Source organism: Leuciscus leuciscus (assembly GCF_965113295.1).
Source record: "Leuciscus leuciscus genome assembly, chromosome: 14".
Classification (NCBI taxonomy): domain Eukaryota; kingdom Metazoa; phylum Chordata; class Actinopteri; order Cypriniformes; family Leuciscidae; genus Leuciscus; species Leuciscus leuciscus.
Genome location: NC_138738.1, coordinates 6,135,871 through 6,155,904, shown reverse-complemented (window position 1 = coordinate 6,155,904; position 20,034 = coordinate 6,135,871). Strand labels below are relative to the sequence as shown.

General features: G+C 35.3%; 1 protein-coding gene across 3 annotated transcripts in view; it reads right to left on the bottom strand.

Annotated features, from left to right (window-relative positions):
• The window catches only part of raly (RALY heterogeneous nuclear ribonucleoprotein), an 88,923-nt gene that overhangs the window by 56,912 nt on the left and 11,977 nt on the right, over window positions 1-20,034 (bottom strand). The window contains exon 3 of one of the 3 annotated variants that reach the window (XM_082136497.1): window positions 2,275-2,306. The exons of the other annotated variants lie outside the window; for them this stretch is intronic. Coding sequence (XP_081992623.1) covers window positions 2,275-2,289 — 15 coding nt within the window. The 5' untranslated portion in view covers window positions 2,290-2,306. The remainder of the gene's footprint in view (window positions 1-2,274; window positions 2,307-20,034) is intronic. 3 annotated transcript variants of the gene reach the window in all.

The following is a 20,034-nucleotide window of genomic DNA, read 5'->3' as shown; positions in this document are numbered from 1 at the left end:
GTAATGTATCTTGCGGGTAAAGTCCTTTCATTTTAGGCAGCTCTACAAGATAATAAGCAAAAGACCTAAAAGATTAAACAACAACAAGACCTCAATGTCATTGGTATTACAATGTAAAGAATATGACATTTGTTCCAAGACATTGTGCATTAGGGATTAATGTGTTATTTCATTAGATGCATTGATGCGACAAGTAGGGGATGTAGAAAATCACCTCTGCTGCAATGAGATTTTGATTGTGTCTATGGCAGTTTGAAACTGGCAATCTATCCTCAAAGCAATCTGCAAAGCAGCCATTCTTCTCCTCTCCCTCCCCACCCGTCCTCTCAGGGGGAAAACCAGTGTAACTCTTTATAAAGAGTCAAACAACCAGACCTAAACAACCGCAAAGAATGTTTAGCAGGGCAGAAAGTGCTGTTTCCTCACTGATATCACACGCCAAACCTACTCACACGCCAAACCTACTCTGCCACAAAGACTTGTGTTCACAAAGCAATTAGATGGGAACAGTGCTAGTGCTAGTGCAATGATAATGAGGTGTTGTCATCTGCAATCAAAGTATTAATTTCTTTCAAATTATAAAACACCTTTAATTAATCGTTCTGGGTTGTACTTCAAAGAACAAGCCAGTTAATTTGATCAAGGTACAGTACAGTAAACCATGTGTATTTATTCATATATATATATATATATATATAAACTTAATTAATGCGTCTTTCAGTGTTTTTCAATAAATTAACAAAAAAATAAATATTACTTTTTAATGATGGCACAAATAAATAGAATCTGGACTGATGTGGAATTAAAGTATAATCAGAAATAAAAACGGAAACATTGTGCAACAAGTCAAATTACACGTTTATTAAGAAAAATATAATGGCCAAATAAAGACAACTCGATATTCACTGTGAATATTCAATATACTGTATCGCTCAGTCCTAACAACTAGCATGATAAATATTAAGGGAACGCATTATTGCAGACACAACAATCCCAAATATCCTAAAACAGTCCATAGTCTGTCACAACTTAAGGGCTCTATCGCTGATCGATTTTCATTTACATTTCAATCTGCTTGCTTTCACCGACTCTCTGAAACACAGTCGCTTTTCCACTGAGAGCTGCACCCACTCCTAGAGTTTTAGACACTTGCCAATTGTTCTCCGTTCACTTCACAAGCCTAAATACATAAATTACCCCCACCAAAATTAAAAAACCACATCCAAACAAAGTAATGGGAATCTTTGCATATTTATGAAAACTGGAAGAGCTCTCCATCAACGTGGGTTTGGTGCTGATCTCGCTCTCGATAGCTTCCATTAATATGCACACCGCACGTATTTTTGAAGTGGGTTCATGTGACGGCGCGCTGTCTTCTGTCAAACTCCACAAACACTCCACATCATCAGACTGCAGATAATAATAGAGATAATAGCGGGTTGAAGCCTGCATCAAATACACGCAGTGTTGTTTTGTGACGTTAACGTGTGGGCCTCGTCTACTCTGGCTCTTCTCAACAAGTGTCTACGTCCCTGAAATCTTTCTGCGTCCAGGTCCGGTAGAAAGGGCGTGTCTGACCCGTCAATCAAATTTGTTTATGGCGCTGCTGTTGGCCAGCTACATGCTGACATTGCTGCTGCCGTGAGACCTGGCGAACCTGCCAGGAACAGAAGACCATCCATCAAGCCGACAGTCAGGCAATACAAACCACTCGGAGGGCGAGAACACACACGTCCTTCCAGTGCCAGATTTATCGCCCTCATATATTCGCTCCACTGATGGATACCTCATAAATGCCCTATCAGAATAGCTGGATTAAAGCCCCACCCACAATGTCATTCTTCTCTCTCACTGGCTTGTACATCAGCAAAAAAGGTCATCTTATGTTATTATTATTATTTTTTATTTTTTTATATCATGGTATGAAAGCTAGTATTTCAAAATTTCATTTCCAATTTTCTCGTTCTATAAGTGTTTTCTTGACCTTTCTACTACCTATATTTGTAGAGAGATGGGAACAGGGTCGGGAAATGACAAAAGCTGGATTCAAACTCGAATCGCCTATAAATAAGCCCTAAAATATCAGAATGTGAGCAAACCGCAAACCCACGGCCCTGATGCCACTATTAAAGCAACAATTAGACACTTAAAACAATGTGTTACAGTGATTGGTATATCATTTAAATAATTCAATCTATCAGAATTAAATGTAAATGTAAATCCTAATTTAAAGGGATAGTACATACACATAAAAATCTTTCATCATTTACTCACCTCATGTCGTTCCATATCTGTATGACTTTCTTCTGTGGAACATAAGAAAAGATATTTTGATATTTTGTTTTTTGGTCCATACAATGAAAGTCAATGAGCTCCACATTCTACAAAATATCTTCTTTGGCGTTACACAAAAGAAAGCAATGCAAACTGGGTTTTGAACGACAAAAGGGTATATGATGACAGAATTTTCATTTTTTGGGGGAGTAATATGGTTTAAATGAATCAAATTATACAAATAAAATAGCTAGATACAGTTCTAGCCTAATTAATGGCATGCAAAATAGCAACTCGGCTCATTATATATACAACAAAATTTAATGTGGCTCATCCAATCAGAAATAAGATTCTGAACAACGCATTTTGCAAAACAGTTTGAATAACAGGAAAAATGCTGCATTACAAACAATAGCAAATATACATCTTTAAATCCATCATCCATTAACTGTAAATGGAAGTGTAAGATACAAACAGAATGACTGTAAATAACAAACCAAGATACTTATGACAACAAATAACCTGACAAGAAAGAATTCTGACAAAAACTTTTTATATTAATCCGCCTTTTAAAAAAAATAGCAGCGACATTTCCAGAAGAATCAATCACAGATTTGGTGCTCTGACAGTTGTTTAAGAAACTCTTTGTTAGACGAGCACACTCACTTTCACATAACTGCTGATGTCTTTTTTTGCTGAAGTAGCAGCATTTTAATTCTGAAGGATTACAAAATGCAAAAAAACAAAACAAAAAAGAAATCATTAAATTTCCATTATACTTTGTTCCTTGCACTTGTCATCCTCATCATACACTCTCACTCTGTTCCAAAACCTATAGTGCGCTTCACAAAAACAAAACAAAATCCCCATAAAGTATACACAGTATCTTAATTATGTTGTCTTCTAAGAATATATTCACCATTGAAAAGCTTGGGGTCTGTAAGAAGTCTTTTATGCTCACCAAGGAACAAGGAATGTGAAATATTACAATTTAAAATAACTATTTTATATTTGAATATATTTTAAAACAAATGTATTCATGTGATGCAAAGCTGAATTTTCAGCATCATTACTCCTTCAGATCCTTCAGAAATCATTTTAACCTGCTGCTCAAGAGCAGCATTTGAAATATTTTGCAACATTATAAATGTCTTTACTGTCACTTTTGATCAATTTAATACTTCCTGGCTAAAAGTATTAAAGGGATAGTTCACTTTGAAATTAAATTTTGGTATGTTTTAGCTTACCTCAAGGGCATCCAAGATGTAGGTGTCTTTTTTTCCGCAGTAGTTTCAATTTTGATATTTTTAGGTCAAACCGTTCTTGTCTGTCAGTCATATAATGCAGGTCTATGGTCACTGTCTCAAAGAGCATGCACAGAGTCCAAATTAAAACAATTCCCCGTCGTCCAAATTAAACAATTCCCCATCGTAAGTACACATTGATGGCCTGAGACACGAAACGAGCGGTTTGTGTGAGAAAACGAACAGTATTTATATCGTTTTTACCTCTTGTACACAGCCACGTCCAAGTGATCTGAGAGCGCGGGCGGGTATAGATATATACACTAGATGTCGCCTTGGCTACGGTATCGTTCCAGTGAACTGCAGTAGCCAAGGCGACTTCTATTGTATATATCTATACCCTCCCGCGCTCTCAGATCACTTGGACGTGGCTGTGTACAAGAGGTAAAAACGATATAAATACTGTTCGTTTTCTCACACAAACCGCTCGTTTCGTGTCTCAGGCCATCAATGTGTACTTACGATGGGGAATTGTTTAATTTGGACGACGGGGAATTGTTTTAATTTGGACTCTGTGCATGCTCTTTGAGACAGTGACCATAGACCTGCATTATATGACTGACAGACAAGAACGGTTTGACCTAAAAATATCAAAATTGAAACTACTGTGGAAAAAAAGACACCTACATCTTGGATGCCCTTGAGGTAAGCTAAAACATACCAAAATTTAATTTCAAAGTGAACTATCCCTTTAATTTCTTTAAAAAATAAATCTTACTGTTCCCAAATTCATGATGGCAAGAGAAAAGCTGACCTTAAATAAACCAAAAAAAAGTACCAATTGAAATTGTTAGTATGTCCTATTTACTGTTATGTTAGAATATTGTGCCAACATGCGAATGCCAAACTCCACTGAAATCTTTTGAATCGTGTCTGTCATGCAGAGCGTATTCCACTGCAAACACTGATTATGTAGGCAGTAGGCAATGAGGCAACACACTAGGTTTAGAAAACAGAGCTTTTGTCTGTTTTCATGCTTGTTTTAGTCCTCACCTCAGACATTTCAAAGGCTAACACTGTATCTAAAGGGAAACCTGTGGAAATGTATTTATACAATCGGCGTCCCAGAATTGAATCAGAACCAAACATCATAACTGAGATGGCTCAATATTGAATTATGGTTCTCTGAAGCACGTTGAGTAGATTCTCATATTTTTTTCCAGGCTGACTGCAGAGCATCTTAGTGCCTGAGATAAAAAAGGACAACATATGGGCTTAGATTCACTGACTTGAATATGTATAAAACATCTAAGAAAGAGATCATCTACAAGACCTTTGCTGTGATGTGCTTGAGGCTGATCCTCAAACCAAGATGAAAACAGAAATAAACGTGGTGAAATTATTTGATTGCTATATGAAAAGAGGGACCTGCACAATGACATCAAAGCAAACATTGAAGGGGATATTGTTTTGACAATATTTGCAGACTTTCAAAGAACAAGTGGATGGACACGGACATTAAAGTCAACACAAAATAGCATTCCACTTCTGCATATTTCCAGGTAAAACATGATGTTCTGTCAGGAGTTTATATTTGTCTATATATGATATGCATTTTTTCTTTAGAATAACATGCACTGGTGAATCATGCACAATAACATGCATGAAAAAAAAAATGTTACTGGTCTTATCCAATTTGTTTTCATGAGAAAAATTTTAAGTGGAAAGGAAAGAAATGAAATGAAAAAAATTCATTCCTTAGCAGCTGTCAAACGTAGCTATGTTTTATCTTGTGTTATTCAGTAAATGTTCTGCCTATAACGCAGGGAGGAAATAATATATTGTTCCTGTCTTGGCCAGTTGTACTGCAGATCAGCTGTGAAATTCTTCATTGTTGTTCAAAGCAGGTACAACAAGCATATCCAGACACTAGACCAGAGCTTCTCAACCAGAGCCGGGTTCTTTGAAGAGGCTAGAGAGGCAGTGCCTCTTCAAAAACATTTGACAAAAAAATACAATAAAAAAAAAAATAGATAGAACCACAATAAAGCAAAGCAAATATTATGAAATATGAGATCAAATAGTATTTAACACCCACACCCTGATATCTCTCTCTTTTGGCTTGTCGAATTCCGACCATGCAACCACAATGGGACCTCTGACCATGTTGAGACTGGGTTCACCATTTTTTGACGTCTGTGTGACCTTTTATGTGCGAGTGAGAAATAGTGTGTGTGCAACCAAAAGATCATCAACCCATTTTCATCTTGTCCCAAGACTAAAAAGTATGGTGGAGAGCTTTTAGGGCTTGACAGATAAAAAATTATAATAATAAAAAAAATACCCCACATCAAGCAACCACCATTGCTGAACTGAGCTTTTCATTATCACCTCCATAGAGGTTCATTAAGGGACAGCATGTATATATATATGAAGAGTTCAGATGCAAAAGCCTCTAAGTGCCATCTGAAAATTTCTTAATGAATGATCATTTTTATCAAGCTCGTATTTTTAAATTCAGTAATTTCACATAAATGGCAATGAAAATGACCTATTAATTGTCATTTAAGTGAAATTACTGAACTTAAAAATACGAGCTTGATAAAAATGATCATTCTATAAGAAAATTTCAGATGGCACTTAGAGGCTTTTGCATCTGAACTCTTTATATATATATATATATAACTTTTGAACTGCGTGTGTGTGTGTGTGTGTATATATGTTTCTATCATGAAAAATCTCTAAAGATTTTTAGCATGGTAATGGATTTGACAATGTGAATGTATTTGGTCTTGGTGGAATAGATCTGCTACACTGCTGCTGCTGTTGATTATTGCTGTTGTTGTAGATTATTGCAGCTGGAGAGCAAGAACAGGAACTTGCTACTGCAATACATACGATACACTGCTGTGAGTATGGAAGACATACTGCACAAATAGCATATATCAATTACCCATAGCAGATCTATACAGGTGGAGCTGGGGAAGGTGGAGGATTTTAAACGAACTCTGATGCGTACTGCAAACTGCTATAGTGAATGGTAACCAGCCATTTAAATGTTGAGCAGAAAGCTCATTGGCTGCAGATGCGACAAGAACCAATCAGCTTGCACCAAGTAGTTAACGCTGTAAATATCATCAGCTTGCGTTTAGGACCCATCAGCCTTCGCCATCATACTACGGTTTTAAAAGTTTGGGGTCAGAAAGATTTTTCTGAAAGACATTAATACTTTTATTCAGGAAGGATGCATTCATTTGATCAAAGTTAAAGTAAAGACTTTCAAATTGTTATAAAAGATTTCTATTTAATATAAATGCAGTTCTTTTGAACTTTCTACTCATCAAAAAATCCTGAAATTTCTGTTTTCGAAAAATACACAACTGTTCTCAACATTGATAATAATAATAAATGCAGCAAATCAGCATATTAGAATGATTTCTGAAGGATCATGTGACACTGAAGACTGGAGTAATGATGCTGAAAACTCAGCTTTATATCACAGGTATGAATTAGAATAGAAAATCGAAAACTGTTATTTTTTCTATGCAAATAAATAATTTATTTTTGTTTATTTTAGGGCTGTCAAAAGATTAATCACGATTAATCGCATCCAAAATAAAAGTTTGTGTTTACATAATATATGTGTGTGTACTGTGTATAATTATTTTGTATATATAAATACACACACATGCATGTATATATTTAAGAAATATTTGCATACATATACTGTATATATTTATATATAATTTATATTATATATAAATATAATTTTTTTATATATAAATTACACATTTTTCTTAAATATATACAAGCATGTGTGTGTATTTATATATACAAATTTAATTATACACAGTACACACACATATATTATTTAAACACAAACTTTTATTTTGGATGCGATTAATCGCGATTAATCTTTTGACAGCCCTAGTTTATTTTGATTTCAAGGTTAAATGTAACCTAGAGAGGTCTTTGTGAGATTCACAAAGTCTTTCAACAACTCACAGAATAAATCCCACAAAAATGTATCAATTTAGTTCAGTGTATTTGCAATGCCAGTGCTTGTGATACAAAGATTGTGGTTCTTCTATAAATACAATTCATGCCACCTTGTCTAAAAACGTTTTGTGTCTGCCAAGTGTTTTCGATCTCTCAAACATGTAACCTTGACAACATATCCATAATAAGGCCATAGCACTATCATCTTCATACATAGTATATGAACTAAAAATCTGAATCTGATTAGCTGAAGTCTCAAGGTCTTGAGTGGGAGCTGTGTGTGACTGTGAAAAGTGTTGAAAACACGGCGCACGAGAAGAGAAAGGATGCTGTTGGACAATGAGCAAGCAAGGCCACATATCCAAGACTGCAAAATGATTTGTTTAAACTTCTGTATGTGCCAAGAGATGTGCCTTTGAATACATATGTAGAAATACAATTTTTGCAGAAGGATTACTCAATAGTTAATAAAAAAGAATGTTTTTTGGTAAAAGAAATGCATTTAATTCAAATTTAGGGTGTAATGGAAAAGTAATATAACTAGTAGTGTAACAAATTGCCAGGGTATAATAAGAAAAGTAATAATATTCCATTTGAAAGGAGTAACCAGTAACGATCAATTAATAAAATGTTTCCAGTAACGAGCCCAGTGTGTCTGTACATTATGAAAACGTAATCAAACTGAAAAACTGCTGTTACCGTAAAGCTAAATATTTATCGGTGTCAGAGTATTAAAAACGGTTATCTAAAAGTCCCTCCTCACCTAATTCTTATTCATTAATATTCTTATTCGTCTGATTGATTTATTTACAATTCGACATAAAAGAAAGTCACGCTGCACTGGGGGGGGGGGGGGGGGGGGGGGCAAAACCAGGTTTTAATGCAGTTTAATAGAGAATTGAGCTCTGAATTAAAACATTTGAATCCTACCTGGCACTGACCACTGGCTGAGCAAATTAATTTAAGGGATTGTACACACACACACACACACACACACACACACACACACACACACACACACACACACACACACACACACACACACACACACACACACACACACACACACACACCTTCTCGGTAGTCTAAGCAGTGAGATACTTTAATGTGCATACACACCGTGATGCCTGGCAGATTTTAAAAGGCTGTGACTTCAACTAAACTGGGCTCTGCTGCTATATAGGGGCAGATGGAGGACAGCCAGAACTCTAAACGCCACTTTAACGTTGTACCGCTCTGAGATAGGGAAAATATTTGGTCTTCAAACAGCCTAGAGTGTGACAGATGCAATCTGAACTTGTCAGCACTGCCAAGAGATAGCCGGGACCACTAAAATACAGTGACATGAAAATAACAACTGTATGTTGTTCCCAACATCTTCATGTATGACCCAACAATATGTCTTGTTATTCGCAACACAAGGTGGTTAAGATGCTGGCAAGATGTCATTTTCTCCTCTCGTTGCACAAATTTCCTATTTTCATTGCATCTTTATTCAGCATGTGGAAAATTACATACTTGTAAAGCCAGCTAGTTGGTGGGATACCTGAACAACTAGTCAACAATCAGATGCATTTACTAGAGATATAGTGGTAACACTTTACAATAAGGGTCCATTAGTTAACATTAGTTAATGCATTAACATACACAATACATAGCCCTAAACGGACAAACACGTATGTTGTTCTTCGTGCAGGGAAGCTAGCTAAAGTCAGCGAATAAAACACTGACACAATGATGAAGAAGTAACAATAATATTCGCAATAACATATCGTTTTATTGAATAATAAAGTAAACCTAATTTCTTAATTTATCTTTGTAAAGAAACCTCATTGCTTAACTGGCTGCTGTCTCAGATGAGCACATATTTTCCCGTCGGCCACCGTAACTTTTGTTGGTTGCAATTCGCAACCTCACCACTAGATGCCACTAAAAATCACACACTAAACCTTTAAGTAATATTAACAGATACAAAATTTGATTAAATTTAAAAATAACATTAACTAAGAAGTTAACTTAAGTTGCTTTAGAAGTATTTTAATTGTTAGTTCATGTTAACTAATTAACAAGTGTTACTGATATATTAATTTATTTAATTTATTTATTATTTAAATAAATTTAGTTATATTTGAGTAAACACCTATATTTTGATATATTAATTATTAATAAAAAGTAAGTGTTTATTAAAAATGTACAAAGGTTTAGTATATTAATAACTTAAAAAGTATAATAAATATATGCACACACACACACACACACACATAGAAGTATGTCAAATTACAGAAGTGAAATATGTTACCGTAACATTTTGAATTTAAAGGGGATGATTTTAGGCATGCATCCACACACACAAAAAAATCTTTCTAACTCACTATCTGACTAGTCATCCCCTTCATAGCTGACTAGTAGTACACTGTGTTTTCCTGAGCCAGTCCATTATTTTCCATTGTTTTTGGCTTCTCAGTGATCAGTTCCAGGCCAAACTTCATGTCTCAGTGCGCTGATCCTCCTCCACAGCTGAGTGATGAAAACTAGATTTATTTTTGCTAGAAGGTTATCCTTCAGGGCAGTTCAAAGGCCCCTCAAAATCTCCACATTACATTGACATGGCTGTGAAATCTTCAGTTTCACATCCCTACCTTGGGCAAAGAGATACAGCGAGCACAGCTGGACTTGGCCTAGTTAGTATTCTGCTTGACTGTAGGGTACAACACTGGGGTTTATAGTGTTCTACTGACAGTAAAGGTCAGACCTCAATGGGCAAGCAATCTGTTAAGCCCTCTTCAACTGTGTACTGCACACACACACACACACTCACAAAGACTCACAAATACACACAGGGCAAGATTACATGACTTGGACCAGTTCCTCAGACACAATCACACTCTTCACTCACATGCACAATAAGTCTCTCTCTCTCACTTGATCTACTGCTCACGCACATACCAGCATATGGGCAATTCCAGCGTTATGGACAAGATATTTGCAGTCAAAACTTGAAATATAAATTCTCATAGAATGTATTCATTACCAATATATTGAACCATGAGTTTATATTTTCCTAAACCCCTTACAGTGGCGTCTAGCCACTAAAAAAATATCAGTCTAGAAATGTGTTTTATATTTTAGATGAGGGAAATACACATGCATTACGGATGGAACAAAAATAAATAAAAAATAGAGAACATATTTTGTAGACTTCCTGTGAATTATAATGCACAAACCAGAAACAACAATATGCACTGAATGCAGAAGGTTTGGCTCTCCACAGAACATTAAAATATCTATTTTATTTCACTGTTATGGACGTGACAGATCTGAAAGCGTAATTTATTAGACTATGGAAACACATATAAAATGCTTTAAAAACTTTAAAAGAGACTTAGTGGGTATTTAAACTACCAAACTTTGACCTCAGTTAATTTACTTAAAAACTGAAATTGTACTGCAAATGGTTATGAATTATTTATAGCATGCGATTATATAGCATGCGTTCACGCCATCTCTCATGCTGTTAAGTGTAACCAGTGTGGGACCCGCATTAAAATAAATCTACTCCAGTCTACATCAGAGACAGATGCAGTTGTGACCAAAAAACTGTATTTCACGTTTTTTAAAAGATCTAACTGCTGCTCCAATTTGGTGTTGAACATTAGTTGTTGATCAAGATCATTTAAAATGGTGACTGTCATAAAAACTTGTTTAAATGAGACCTTTATTCAAACATACATTTAATCATTATTAAGATACAAAACAGGTTAAAGGGTTTGTTCACCCAAAAATGAAAATTCTGTCAGTAATTACTCACCCTCATGTTGTTCCAACCCCGTAAGACCTTCGTTCATCTTCGGAACACAAATTAAGATATTTTTGATTAAATCTGAACGTATCACACACATGGACTGCATGGACTGCATTTTTATATAGCGCTTTCACAGACCTATGGCCACCAAAGCGCTTTACATAGCCTCACATTCACCCATTCACACACTCATTCATACACCGACATGACCAGCATCGCCCAATAGTGAGCCTACGTGGTGACGTGCAACACAGACGCGCTACGCAGTTTTACTACGTGAAAAGACTCGAGGCCCACAGAGAAGGAAATGAAAAGTGGAATAAAGTCGTTATTTTTGTTTGTTTTTGCGCACAAAAAGTATTCTCGTCGCTTTATAAACTTAAGATTGAGCCACTGGAGTCACTTGGACTATATTAATGATGTCTTTAATACATTTTCTGGGCCAGCAAGTTATAGTGTCTTAGAAGCCTATGGAGGAGTGAGACAGCTCTCAGATTTAATCAAAAATATCTTAATTTGTGTTCCGAAGATGAACGAAGGTCTTACGGGGTTGGAACAACATGAGGGTGAGTAATTACTGACAGAATTTTCATTTTTGGGTGAACTAACCCTTTAAGTAAAAATATGCTGAATATAGGCTAGAATATCATACAAATATTTGAAATATATGAATACATTAAATGTTTATTATATCAAAGTTGAAATCATCTGTTTTTTTCTACTAATTCATAATATGAATAATTCAATTCAATTCAATTTGATGGAATTTTACTATACAATTGAAATTTGGAAATCTTCAAAAAAGTCTTTTTTTTTTTTTGAGTGCTATTCATATACGGCAAGAACAATAACACTGTAGCGATCTGTAGACTAAATCCGCATGATGTTCTTGCTGATATTAGAATGTAATTTCTAAAATGTTATTAGAATAAATGTATTACATAGTTCATGGCATGAAACTCTAGACGGCGCAGGCTGATAAGTCTTTGACTCATTTGGTAGCGACCACATCATTATCTACATAGCACAGCTGATTGCTGTGTGGCGTCAAGTCAAATCAAGTCACATTTATTTAGATAGCGCTTTTTACAATACAGATTGTTTCAAAGCAGCTTTACAGAGATAACAGGAAAATAATGCAAAAAAAAGTTTGTTTCCAGAAGAAAATAGCTTCACAGTCCAGCTTAAGTAAATTCAGTGATGTTTCATTTTTGTTGTAAAAAAGTTATTAATTTAGTTCATTTATATATATATAGCCGCTCTGGAGTAAACCGTGATGTCATCGTCCAGCTCAGTTCAGTTCTTGTATAATGGTGTCAATGCAGGCAGTTCAATATTATTGTTGAATATTAGCATCCAATGAGCTGCGGCTCGACATTCAAACAAATGCCTGTTTGTTGCTGTTAGCAGTATGCAGAAACCCTCCACCTTCCCCAGCTCCACCTGTATAGATCTGCTACAGGGGTTAAATCATGTACAGCAGCAGCAGCAGCATGTCTTACATGCTCACAGCAGCATGTCTGTGAATGTACTGGCAGTAACAAGTCTCTGTACTGGCTCTGCAGCAGCAGTGCAGCAGATCTATCCGCCAAGACCAAATACATCAACAATGCCATATCCATTACCATGCCAATGTCTATTACCATACCAATCCCCCGAGAGTTGTCATGTCTAAAATGTTATGATACGCCAAGCCTGAAACAGATCACAGCAATAGGCCTTCACAGTATATCAGTAATCATCAACGTGGTAAACATGCACGCCGGGCCAATCGCTATGGCTATGCATATGATTTAATGCGAAGCATCTGTAACGGTCACATCCATAACACATTATTCTGGTTGCACAGAGCAAAGGAGGGAGATGAGTTGTTGATCATAATACGAATTAACATAATTTGGCTGTGTATAGAACATTTCTAGTTAATTGCATTTATAATTATTATGATATAAACAATCTTTAAAATGTTACAGATGTGACACAGCACTGAAGCGTTGTGACTTCATAAATCTAGCCCTTATGAATCCAGAAATCATCACAGTTATGACAAAGTGTATTTATTTCTCCATCTTTCTACAAAATGCTTCCTGTTGACATAAATAAATAAAAAATGGGCAGCCTTCGATCTCTCTTTTGAAAACATTAAATATGGTTGAATGAAAATGTTGTACTATTGTACTATTGGTGGATAAACATGGCAATTTCCTTCAAATTTCTATTAAAGTATGTCAGTGCACAACTTGTATAGGGTTTTGATCTTTTGGTAAAAACTAAATTTGTTTCATGGTATGGTTGACATTTGCAAGGAACTGCTCATATGAGTGAATCATATAGAAAAACACGTTTGGTTTATATGCTCCCAAAATCAAAAGAAAAATAAGAAATTATATTTTCCATAAAGAAAATTAAGCCTGATTATTTCAATAAGAAATAAACACTTTTATTCTTAAATTTTATATTACTGCAGTGCGTCTAGATATTTTTATTATGTTTTATTTATTTTCCTATTACTCTCAATGATTGCATTTTAATACATGATTAAATTACGTAAAATAAAGAGCTAAAATAATTATTAAAAAATTTGATAAAATGGAAGTCTGACTTTTTTGGGTTGGGGGGGGGGGGGGGGGGGGGGGATTCACACATCAAAGGCCTTTGGAGTTTAGCTTAATTCTTCCAATATGGTTTGCAGTAGATAACGAACAGTATGATGATTTCATTCAAATGCCACAGAGAATATGATCTGATTGGAATGGGCCGTTTAAATGTGCATATACCAGCTTTTGTTTACATGTAATCTGTGTCAGTACAACATACCTCATAATGTAATAGAAAATCATCACTGAATCTTTGAAATGGAAGCATAAAATGCAATGTCATGGATAAAGGCAAGCAAGCCCTGCTTCCAAACAAACACACCGCACAAATATATGTCTAGATTTAGAATAAATACAAAATATTTGTATGTTGTCTCAAAGCACACAAACAGCAGGAGTAAAGGAAAGGTTCACTATTGTCAGACCATAAATCTAGCCAAAAATTTCCATAGATTTACATTGAATGATACCAGACACATATCTAGAGACCAGAATATGTCAGAGACTTGGTGTTGGGCACTTTTGACTTAGACCAGTAACAGACTAGAACATCCAACAGTGTGGAGGTGATTTCTGCATGGGTAAAGATTGCTAAAATTGTGAGTAAAAAATATAGCTGCCAATTTATAGCCAAAAAAAAAAAAAAAAAAACTGAAATTAAATATATAAACTTTAAAGTTCAGGTGCACATTCATGAACAAACAAACATACATACATACACAAAATCAATATAGCTAAATTTGAAAAATAATCAAATGGATAATAAATAAATCTTGATAAATAAATATCCCTTTGGAGTTTACCGCAAGACACTGCCAGGCCATTACGGTTACGGTTGCAGCTCATAGAAAATGCAGGATTGCAGATCAGTGTAGTCAGTGTATCATGAAAGAAATACTATACAAAAAGACTATGGATGTTCTTGAAGTCTGCGTATAGAAAAACACAGAATAAAAAAAAGAAAGAAAGAAAGAAGCTTCTATGGATGGGATGAAAACATCTGATTGCTTGTATGAGATAATTAGAAGTACATGTTTTCTGTGACCACCGCTGCTTTTCACTCCCAAGTTAAATGCATTTCACTCCGGGTATTATTAAGACGCATTGCATAAAAGAAATGTGGCCAAGAAACGATAATTGAGAGACAGATTGAGACTAGAGCAGAAAGATGGAAGGAAGAGGTATGGACTGCAAAAATACTATTTTTGATTAGCTTCTGTCTTGTTTTTTTTAGTAAAACATAATATCTATAAAATAAGCTATGTCTATACATATACATACATACATATATACATATACATATATATATATATATATGTGTGTGTGTGTTATTTTTAGATAGACATTTTTCAAATGCTGACATATTTTGGTCAGGTGAGTATAAAAAAAGACATGCCTGAACTAGTAATTCTGTACAAATTGGTCTATATGCAGTCAATCGCATCTCGAAACAGGCAAAAAAAACTATTAATACAAGTAGAAAAAATTATAAAGTAAAATTAATGAAACATTCAAGCAAAAATATGCCAACGCAGAAAGCAAAAATGACTTGGTAAGAATAATTGAAACAAGCAGAAATGTCCAGCCACTAAAAAATAATAATAATAATTGACGGCTTGAAGAAATTCTTGAAGGAATAGTTCAGCCAAAAATCAAAGAGTAAATGATTCTTTCAACATTTACTCATCTTCATGTTTCTCCAAACTCATATGACTTTCTTTATGACAATGAAAGCATATGTGGACAGGGTCAGTTCAGCTCCATAATTGAAAAAAGGCCCATAAATGGAGTCCATATTATTTGTAATATATTAATAAGTCTTCTGAAGTCATACGACAGCTTCTGTGAGGAACAGACAGAATTTTAGAGTAACAGAACTTTAATTTTTTGGATGATCTGTTCCATTAAAATTAAGCAATGTACATTTTTTATACAATTGGATACATTTTGTACTCCAGTGTAGTAATGCTGGTGAATTAGATCACAATCCTTCATAACTCATGAAGATACAACGGGTAATGTCATTTTTAGTGCAGCTTTCATAACGCCAATATTATGTGGAGTCTGATATATGCGCGATGGCCTCTGAAATCCATTCAGTGAAGCAGTCAAACAGTGGATTTCTGGATTCTGACTCTCCTTAAGAGGTGTATGAGGCCGAAAGGGGGGGGTGGGGGGTATCTCTGCAAGCTGGTCGGCTGAACAAATCCAGTTTTAGCAATGAATGTGACATCCACACAGCAATTCCATTTCCATCAGCCATATGGTGAGGGGACTATATACCTGCCTTTCCATCAAACATAATTGACAATAAAACACATTAAAGCCCACATAGAGTGCAGCAAGTTCAGTCTCTTATCAGCTGGTGTGTACTTTCGCGTCTTGCTGAAGGAAAGTGCTAATTCCGACTCGTCAATCTAAAAATACCATCCACATTTCAGAACCCCTTGGCCTGTGACATTTCAGTGTCGGAACTTGCCACCGGGACTCGCCTGGATCACTCTGCCCCTCTAATCTGATGCTAACTGTTTTTGAATATTCTAGCTGATCCAAACACTTGAAAATTGCTGAAAGGTCACTGGCACAAACACAAAGCTGACAATATTTCACCTTCACTCACTCTGCCAAGGTCACCCTAACTCTCTATTGGATTATTATTTTTTTTTTGCATGTCCTGTTATTAAACTCTTGTAAATATCATAGAGAACATCTCCTTCAAAGACCAATTCACTCTTAAAAATAAAAGTTCAGCAAAGACCCACTTGCTTTGCAGGAACATCTTTGGTCTTTCATTTATCATGGATATATGATGATATCATGTATATTACATATATATCACACACGTATATATATATATATATATAAAGGGTAATGTATTAGTCAAAAAGGGCTTAGTTCATTGTTTTTGAAGCAGCATAGAGCTTTAGAGCTTAAAAATGTTCTGCAATGGCATGGTAAAAACAAAAACATTCTCCAGGCATTGCACTGTTAACCCTTTACTAAAACCTTTTTTTTGTGTGTGTGTGTGTGTGTGTGTGTGTGTGTGTGTGTGTGTGTGTGTGTGTGTGTGTGTGGGACTAAGATCTAAGGAGAAAAGCAACGAGGCACTGTTCTGAATCCGTCACTTAGATGTTGATTTCCATAGTCTTATTTAAATGTATGACTCAGTTATCAAATTCACACTCAATAACAACATGCACATGCATGAAGATAAAGCTCCTCCAGGGCCTCTTGCTTCATTAGCCAAGCCAACTGTGGGCTTTCAATTGACAGAGTTTATAAATGGGTAAAGATTGCATTTTTGACTTCACCCCAAGTTACAGGACAGTTTGAAAGACGGCAGTGATATCTCAATTGGAGCTACTGAAAAGGGTGTGAAGAATGACTAAATAAAGTGTCTGACATGAGCAATTTTGCTCATTATTTTTCAAAGGTGTCTTCATACATGCAGCACCTATCAATTATGGTATCAAGAGTATGTGCCAAGTCGTCTCCAAGTGTCATTCAAAGCTTGAAAGGTTCAGTAAAGGAACGCCTGACATCCTGACTTAAGGACTTAATTGAGCAACAGAATGCTTGACAGGAGAAATGTGCAATGACATATCATCAGAGACAGTCAAATGAGAGAGTGAAAACATCTGCAATTTATGTATTCCACAGCCATTTCAGAGCTTGCCAGAGATGTCTAGTACAGGAGCTCTGGAGAAGCATCCCTGGATAAATGTTGCAGCACTAGATTCACCAACCAAAATGCTGGTTTTTACCAATGTCTCGACATCTAAAATGGATATCTAATGTTTCAAATGCATGACATTTCCATGTCTATCAGGACTATCCACCTTTTCCAAGCTCAGCTTTTCAATGCACATGAATGCTTTTATCAAATGGAAGTTGTGAATCCAAAGTACGTGCCCCAGATTTTTCCAAAGTTCCTCATGTTTGCGGTCCAATACGTGGCCCCTCTGGCTATCCAGTCCTGCAGGCTGAATTAGTTATTGGATACATCACACCATTAAAGAAGATTAACCGGGATTAGTGGAAACCCTTAGAGACACTCATTAAAAGAAGCTAAGTGTAAATGCTGTAGGGTACAAGATGTGCTAGCTGGATTACGCTCAGATTTATCACGGTAAAAGGCAGACTGAAAATAAGCTCCACTGAGATGTTATGATTTTATGCAGAAACTTCCATCGTGCGAGTCTTACTCAAAAATGTATTCAAATAACAGCTGAGGATATCAAAGGGATACATCAAACTTTCAAAGATGCAGACGTGATTTCATAAGGTGAAGAATCACAATTTGTAACTGATGGTAATTAACTCGAGCAAGGAATGTAGAAAAAAATTCATTAACATCTCATCTTTACATCTCTAAGCCTGTACAGCATTCAAAAGGCAGAGTGGCGGACAGACTCAAAGTCTCATTCTTCAATAATCATATTAACATTTAACAAGAAATTCCCTTTGACTAGTTCTAAAGCTTTACCTTCAGCCATTTCATGGAAGCAGATATTGAATTATGAAATAATTTCCATAAAACATTTATCAAATTCAATTTCATCTCTCTCATTCACTGTTCATTTTCATGTCATGGAAGGCTGTTGTACTAACCGTGCGCCTCATTTGGAAGGACTCTTTTCAAGGAACCCCTCAGAATGGAGACCTCTAAGGGTCAAGTAACCAATTATCCATTCAAGTGGAAAAGAATAGAATAATTACACCAAGAGACAGTTTCTGAGACCATAAAGTTCAGGACCTATTCCAGGAACCAGAAACAATAAATACTTGCATCTATTTTAAAGTGGCATCTCTACACTCTTCCAAACTTTACTGTGCTAAAGTAAAAATGCAAGGTGATTGTGATTGGCTTGTAAAAATACATTTGCTATGCAGTTAAAGTGAACTACTGAAATAACCTTTAAAGCATATTTAAAGGAAAAGTTGAAAATATGATACACAGTAATAGTCATCAAAAGTCATCAGAGTTGAAAGCTTCTATATAAAACAATAGACTGCTTTAATTGATTGAGGAGTAGCAGGACATGCCCCAGCACCAATGCTTATAATAAGCAATTCATGAAGAAGAAAATAAATCAACAGGTCTATCCAAGTAACAGCAAGACAGCAGCAGATACACATGACTTGGATGTCTTTGCATTGACAAGGACAAAGGAGATGAGCCCAAAGTAACACAATTATCTTCTTTTCTTTTCACCTTTTTCCGCTGCCATTAAGGGAGAATTAATTGACACATTATCTTCCCATTAAGTGGTGATTTTCCTATCAGATACAGCCACTAGTGATAACAGGACAGCAACACACACTCATTCATTCTCCTTCAGGATTACACACTATACCTTAGGACAGAGGTAAATGTTTTTCTGCACTGATGTAATGTGCTATTCCTAAATCAATTAAGGATTGGACTGCAGATGGCCAATTTACTCAAAATTTAAAAAAAAATTACTACCTGTTCATAATTGCACACATTTTGCAAATGTCGTGAAAAATAATGTGAACTGCAACGGTCAGACAAAACACATTCACTATGTCCTCATCGTGTATGTCTAAATGTACTGGATGCAATATTAAAAAATATTTTTGGTGGAAATCAAAATTAAGTGAATATAGGGATGGATTTTTAATGTTTAAAAGAATTTTGATTCTATTAATAAACAGATACATATATTTTAATAATGAATTTCACTACTGTGAATAATTGGAAATTAATTTGCCTTTTCTCTAATAAAAATGTTTCAAACAAAAGATGTTTTCTTGCAAATATTGTTTTAGTTGGTAAATACGTTTTACTGTGTCCTTGATATCTTAACAAAAAAACAGTTCCTTCATGATATAAATTATTCTTGCTATATTGTATAATTAATTAAGACATGATATAAATTGAACTGACTGAGCATGACTGAATATTTTTGTATTATTAATGTTAATCATTTGAAGCTATATATAATCCTCAAATAATGCATTAATATAAATAATACAAAAATATGCTCTACAACCTTATTATAAGTGTCTGAGCTTGACCATGGATCATATTCCTGAAAATCTGATGTACCATTTTAATGAAATACTTCCATACAAAAGCATATTAAATATTCAC